Genomic DNA, 7,210 nt, shown 5'->3' with positions numbered 1-7,210 from the left:
CACAATGCACAGAGTTTGGTTCTGAGCACCAATGTGCACTCACTCTCAAACTGGGAGCCTCCTGCGGGCAGGGCTGGTGCCTGTGTTATTCCATGTGATGTGGGCAGGTGATGTAACCCCTGGACATAGGCTTTGCCTTCCTAAGAGGGCCTGATGCTTTCCAGATGAGATTCCACATCTTCTTACGTTGCGGTGGAGCAAACCAGCTTCTGAACCTGGAAGCATCACCTTCCCGTGCCCGGCGCAGAACAGCTCCTGGAAGCCAAACACCTCTAGAAGGGGAGGGAGCAGCATGAGGAAGGTAAGAAGAGTCAGGGTCCTGCTCGGAAGGCTCCAGTTAGGTGGTGATGGGGACTCACTGCTGGGCAAGGGGCACCAGAATAAAGATGTGGATCAGTTCTCCCCTAACTCACGTACTGCCTGCAGAGAAATCAGCCTGCAACGCAGGATCCAGGGGAACAGAGGAGGGTGATAGCAAGCCCTCCAGTAGGGCAGAGGGAGGAGGTCTGCACTAAACATCAGTGAAACCACAAAGAACCAAGCATGGTGACTGGGAGTAGAACTAACCCGGATGCCAGGGGGCGAGTGGAGGAAGAGAGTTCTGTCCGCAGGGGCAGCTGCCCAGAGCTGCGACGAAATTTGCTGAGGTCATGCCCAAAGTCAATAAATAGGGATGTGAAGAGGATTCCATTTCATGATATGTTAAAAAAATTTTTTAAACCTATAATTGACAATATTTCATGTTTTTAAGTCTTCATATAGAAGCTAGGCCAGGAAAGTCTGAACTTTGAGGATGTGGAATGGCCAGAAAGTAAGCCCTGTGCCTCGCAGGTGGGCACTAGTGGTCCTCAGCCAGGAAGTGGCTCTTGTGAGGTTATTATTGAAAAGGTGCAGTAAAAAAAAACCCAAAACAAACAAACAAAAAACTTTTTTGAAAAACACAAGCAAATATGTTCCCCCTACAAATACTCCAAATAACGAAGGAGACCCATGTGCAGACACACACACATGCTAGAATGGTAAACACCTGTGTCAGGATTAAATGACACCTTGTAAGATGTTCATGGTCCCCAACAGGAAGGGACTCAGTAACTGTGTTTCAATGATGTCTAAATGTATGCTTCTGTCTTTCATATCCAATCCTTGGGTGAAGTCCAGGGGCCACTGCCAAGGAAGTGGGTGCTTAGGGGAAAAGAGAAGAGCTGAACTGGCAGGAGGGTCAATTGGGAAGTTGGAGAACTGCACAGAACAAGGGCTCTCAAAACCTTGATTTCCCTTAATGAAACCACCCACAGTGGCACCATCGTCAAAACAGCTGTGAAGAACTTGGAGGCTCTGTCCTCCTCTCAGCAGATTCATCAGCAGGAAGGACTTAGGCCAGGAGGAAGGGAGCTGGGTCCAGGAAAGGAGGGCTGTTCCTGCAGGCCAAGTCCCCATCAAGGCCACCAGAGCGTGCTTCCAAGTACTGCAGCTTAAGCAACGCCCCCCTGAACTACTGGAGGAATCCAACTCTAGGACCGCTACTTATAACTAAAGACAAGATACTAGCGCAAGGCCGCTCTGCTGTCCATGGAGAAATACCACCGAGCAGACAAAACATGTTACTGCTGTGCTCAGGCTCTGCCTGCACCGCTGGGCACAGGGCTGGGGTGTCAGTCATGCAGGAATGCAGAAAGCAGGAGGACTCACCAGAAAGGTGGGTCAAAAAGGAGATGTACACAGCAAGGCACCCATCCATGGAAAATGTGGCGTAAAGATTTGGGGTTATTATGGTTGGTGGTGGGGGCGGGTGAGCAGATCTAATATCTGCACCTCGAGAACACACCATCCCTTCCAGCCGGGGTGCACAGCAAGCAGCTGGCACAGAGCCCCCCCTTCCCCCACTCCATTCATGCCCCTGAAGCGGCAACTTAATCTTCTTTAAAGGGAGATTGGGGAGGGAACAGAGAGACGAAGAGAAGACAAATAGCTGGAGAAAGATAAATACCTAAGTAAGTTCCAGGAAAACACACACAGAGGAAACACACCAATGCTGAAACCACAATGATCCAGAAGAAGCTAGTGTTTGGTTACCATTTGCTTCAGCATCCCAATTTCCCTGATCATCTTTTGTTTTTTTCTTTCTTTTTCTTTTTCTATTTTTGAGACAGGTCTTGCTTTCTAGCTAGGCTGGAGTAGTCATGCGATCATAGATCATTGCAGTCTTGAACTCCTGGGCTCAAGAAATCTTCCCTTCCCAGCCTTACAAGTAGCTGGGACTACAGGCATGTACCCCTATGCCCAGCAACTTTATTTTCTGTAGACATGAGGTCTCATAATGTTTCCCAGGCTAGTCTTGAACACCTGGCTTCAAGTGATCCTCCCACCTCAGCCTCCCAAAGTCATTGATCATCTTGACTTATTTCCTCTCATTAGCTCGTCATTTTCCAGCAGGATATTCTGCGGTCCAGTTTCCCTGTTCTGCTCTCAAATGACTGACAGGGGGCTGACACCCTCAGGAGTCACCTCCATGCAGATGGGGCACTGGAACACTGCTCTGTACCTCCCAGCAGAGGTGGTGGAATGAGGAGGATGTGAGTATCCACCTTTTTTAGTACAGGCTCCACGAAAATAAACCATACCACCAAATAAATGGTTTAATTTTATTTCAAAATTGTACAAAATGGCCATAAGCGGCTATAAAAAATTTGTCTTCAGAACATGTGGAAATTCAGAAACAACAAAACAGGTATCATTCACAGTGTAATGGAAAAGCTTTTTCTGAGGCAGGAATTATAACTCTTCCTTCTTTTTCCCTAGTCTTTCATGGTCTCCCTCCCGGAGGGCTCGAATATAATTGGTAAATCCCAATTCCTGCAGGGAAGGGGGAGAGAGAGAGAGAGAAAGAGCTTTAATCCCTGAGCTGGCTGTGCACTCTCTCTCCCCACACCCCCAGCCCCTCCAGGGGGTCACTCCTATGACAGGGAGAGGTGGGCAGACTCCTGCAAGGTGGAGAGGGTCTGCGTGGCTTGCACCAGCCCCGACCAGCAAGTGAGAAAACCCTCGGCATCTGGAGTCCAGCCTGCCTCTGGGGACAGGACATCTGTGACAACCCCTTGGGACTCTCCAACAATGTCAAGCCTCAGCCAGGCCCAGGGCCTGGGCCTCTCGGTGCAGTGTTCCAGCTGACTTCTGCAGTTTCTGGGATGCTGCCCAGTGCTGCCCCTCCTCAGTGGAAGTTTCCCTGCCCATCAGCAGAGAGAGCTCTGGGCAGACGCCTCTCCCCCACTTACTGTGCGGTCGCTGTCATACTTTTCTGCGAACTTCCCATAGTGGTAGTAGTGGAAAGTGGGGTAGCCCTTGACCGCCTCCTGCTGGCACAGGTCTTGGTTCTTGTCTTTGACACAGTCAACAGCGGCACAGGCAATCTAGGAGGCAAGGTAAAGAGAGTTGGCACAGGGTGTCCCCAGGCTGAGGCCTGGACCCCATAACACAGATTGCACATCTAGTCCACGTCACAGGCCCACTCTGATTTTTCTCCTCAGTGGCAGGTAGGAACTGAACCAAAGCACCCCCAGCTCAGGGCTCCTTGGAGACTGATGGTGCTTGTTTTCAATTTCCAGATGGGTAAGGTTAGGGGACTCGGCCTGGAGTGCCTTTAGACTGTCCTTTAAAATCAAGAGTATGATGATCGTAAAGGAAATGATGACTTGAAAGCATTTGTAAACACCACAGGTTCTGTGGTGCTATCTGTAAGGGACTGTAGGATTTAATCATTTCTCCACTAATATTTCCGGAACATTAGCTTGGGGGGACAGTATAGTGCCAAGGTTAAGAGCAAGAGCTTTCAAGTCAAGTTCCCCAAGTGCACTCTTGGTTTGCCTGGACATTAAGACTTAAGGAAAATAACTCAGCCTCTTGGTGTCTCATTTTTTTCAGCTGTAAAATGGGGATAATAATAGTATCTAGGCTATCAGGATATTGTGAAGACTGAATAAGAGAATTCAAGTGAGGCCAATGAGCACAGAACCTGGCACCAGATTCATGGTCAGGAAATGTCAGCTGCTATTACAGTCACTTCTTCCGACCCCATATACAAGCTCTGTCCCCACTTAGGGGCTCAGTGTCTGGGCAGGGGTTGGATAAAGAGACAATTCCAACATGACGTGATGTGAGGGATGAGGGAGGTGGTCCAGGTGCCAGGTGAGTGGGGCAAAGGCGCTCTGTATGATTCGCCATCTGAGCCAAGACTGGAAGAGGAGGAGACCAGGGAAGCACATCTGGAAACTGGAGGAGCCCCGCATGAGTAAAGCCATCAGAATGTTTGGTCAGAAAGTGGTTCCCACATTGGCCACTGGCCTCTTCTTGACCATCTAGCAAATTCCACATGCTGGGTAGCTTTTCCTCATCATTTGTTGTTTTTTCAAAGGAAGACAGTATAAAGCAGAAATGGGGAACTTGTTTCCCGTTGAGGGTCATGCACCAGGGAAGCCTGAGAAGGGGTCCTCAATGGCCATACCCAGTACAGAGGTGTTATGGAAGATGGGGCAGATTCCCATGAGAGCGAGTCCTCCTACCAGGCAACATGCACTGAAACCCTGCCGTGTGCCAAGCCTGTTCTAGATGCTGGGGGACAACGTTGACCTTGACAAAGTCCAGTTACCAAGCATCTGCTGTATGACAAATTAGATCATTTTACATAGAGCTCAATGAATGCTTGGAAGAAATTAAAAGAGGGTGATTCAATAAGATAATTTAAAATTGTTGAATAACCATGATTCACACAGTTCTTTGGTTGATGGTTATTTGCATTTGGACAAAGGCCCCTTTCCAGGTAGGAGAATCCTGTGGGCCCCCATGGCCACGTTTACTCATCATGTCCCTCATGCCCAGGTGAGCTGCCAGACGGATAGCTGGAGAGAAGAGTGAGGTGCGGCCTCCCCTGGCCACCAGGTGCCACCTTCACCCCCGTCACCCTCACACTTCCCTTCTACTCTTCAGCTATGTAACATTCTATGCGGTGAGACTTTTAAAATGGAGTTTACAAACTTGCTGCCTGCAATCTGTATCTGGCTCTCAGTCCTCTTCTATTTGGCCCACATTGAATTTAACAACAACAAAAAAATAAATCTGAATTAGCTCCAACATAGAAATGGAGCCAGAAGATTTAATATAACAATTTGGCTTTCCAGCTTCTCTTTAAAAGTCAGAAGACTTGATGGCACTTACCCTGCAGTCTCATAGGTGACAACTGGCTGGGCAGAGAGGCAGCTGTCCTTCAGGTAGGCTAAACATACCTTCCCCAGCATCCCCTGGAGCCCAGTTCACCCAGGCCAGCAGACTGGCCCCTACGCACTTCTGATAACCGCAGCCCACCTCTAAAGCACTTTATTATTTAAAAACATGAGGCAGATGCTCCCCTGGCCAAATTGCGGGGTTCCATTTCTCAGGGCAGGTGCTATGGGGCCCTGCCCAGGGACACGGGCATCCACATACTTTCCTTCCCTGCAGCCAGAGGCTGAGGCCCCATGTCCAGCCCGGGCCAGGAGCTGCTGCTCCGCCGTGAAAGTGCTGGACGAACATGGCTCTGGGCTGCTGCTCTCCCTGCATCTGCTTTAAATTATGAATTTAATTTGTATACATGCCCTGGAGCTATTGGAAATATAGTGTATGGTTTTATAAATCTACTAAATTAGAAATGTATACTTGTTCTGAATCACCTAAACTAGCTGCCAGCCACACACATGGAATGCAACTTCTAGCTGCAAAGGCGAATCCACGCGCAGTTTCCACAGAACAGGAGACAAATGCATCCTCCCCAAAGGCAGCAGCTTAGACTCTTTGGAAAGAAGGCAGCGAATAAAGCTCTTCTCAGCTATTGAAATTTCACCTAAATGCCTGTCCCCTTACACCCAACTCAAGATTTGCACTGATCACCTGCAACACAGAACACCTACGATTTCTCAATTTGTTCTATGGTGGTTGGTACAAATCCTGGGGCACACGCTGCTGGTGTCCTGCCACATCCCCTCAGACCAGCCCTTGCCACAGCACCTGCTACTCTCAGCCTCAGAGCATCCTCCCAGCCTCAAGGAGCTGGATGTAAGGCCAATGACAGATGGGGGACTAGAACAAGGACCCTGGCTTCTTTGGCCTTTGAGTGGAACAGCTCTGTGTCACGTTTCCTGGTGAGGTCTCCTGTGGGACTGAGCCTTGGTGACTCATCCAGTCATCTGCCCATAAAACACCTGCTTTGGTTCCTCCCCTTTCGTGTCTCACTTCCAGGGTCCTCTCTGAACTTCCTGAGATCACTTTCCAAATAAATTCCCTGCACATGAGCCCAGGAGCAGGGTCTGCTTCTGGGAGAACTCAAACTCTGACAAACTCTGTTTGTGATTCTCACTCTGCCCCTCTCCAGCTGAGAAACTAGCATATGATCTCTCTAAGATTCAATCACCTCTTCAGCAATATGAGCACTGTAACAATACCTAGTTGAGCAAGCTATTGTAAGGACAATATGATGTAAGAAATGCTTTCAGTGGAAGAAGAGCTCTCAGTAAATATCAAATATGTTATATTGTTCCTTCATCTAGTCAACATTTACACAGCTCTAAGGTGTCATGACTGTGGGGAGTTCAAGGACAAATGAGGTCTCTGTCCTGAGGGAGCTTTCGCTTGGAAAAGGCAGTAGCCAGCCTCATAAACAGGAGGACCTACATGTCATGGCCAGATTCCAGCAGTGAAGTGGGCCCATGGCAGAGGTGGGGCCCCCACTGCCTCAGGGCCTCCCTGTAAGGGTGACCTTCACACCTGGCCCCACACCACCCCCAGGATGCACACCTTGACGTGCAGTGAAAGGTGAGCCCCCCACCTGCTTGCCAGCCCACCACAGGTCCTGTCTGCCTTGCCCCTTCAATAACACCATCTGTTCCAACACTAACACTTTGCATTCCTTTCCCCACCAGCGTGCCAACCGATAAAGTCCCCAAGTAAGCTCCCGGGAGGGGGTGGAGGCTCCCCCGCTAAAATATGAGCTGCCACACACAGCTTTATTGATTCAGTAAAATAAATCTCTGCAGGAGCTAATATTGACTTTGGCTATGAAAATGGAAGTGAACAACCAACTGCATATTGATTGGGATAGGAACAGGGGCTGGGTTCTGGGTGGAAAAACCCCACAATTCCAGCTAAGAAGTGGCAGCTTGGGGTGTCAGGAGACCCAGTTCTGGCT

At 49.3% G+C, this 7,210-nt stretch overlaps 1 protein-coding gene across 1 annotated transcript in view; it reads right to left on the bottom strand.

Annotated features, from left to right (window-relative positions):
• Positions 1-2,628: 2,628 nt before the first annotated feature.
• The window catches only part of PDIA5 (protein disulfide isomerase family A member 5), a 95,011-nt gene continuing 90,429 nt past the window's right edge, over positions 2,629-7,210 (bottom strand). The window contains exons 16-17 of the mRNA XM_003825208.5: positions 3,273-3,407; positions 2,629-2,853 (exon numbers count right to left, since the gene is read on the bottom strand). Of these exons, the coding sequence (XP_003825256.1) occupies positions 2,773-2,853; positions 3,273-3,407 (216 nt within the window). The 3' untranslated portion in view covers positions 2,629-2,772. The remainder of the gene's footprint in view (positions 2,854-3,272; positions 3,408-7,210) is intronic.

Source organism: Pan paniscus, chromosome 2 (genome assembly GCF_029289425.2).
Source record: "Pan paniscus chromosome 2, NHGRI_mPanPan1-v2.0_pri, whole genome shotgun sequence".
In the NCBI taxonomy this organism is placed as follows: domain Eukaryota; kingdom Metazoa; phylum Chordata; class Mammalia; order Primates; family Hominidae; genus Pan; species Pan paniscus.
This window is presented reverse-complemented; position numbering and strand designations above follow the sequence as displayed.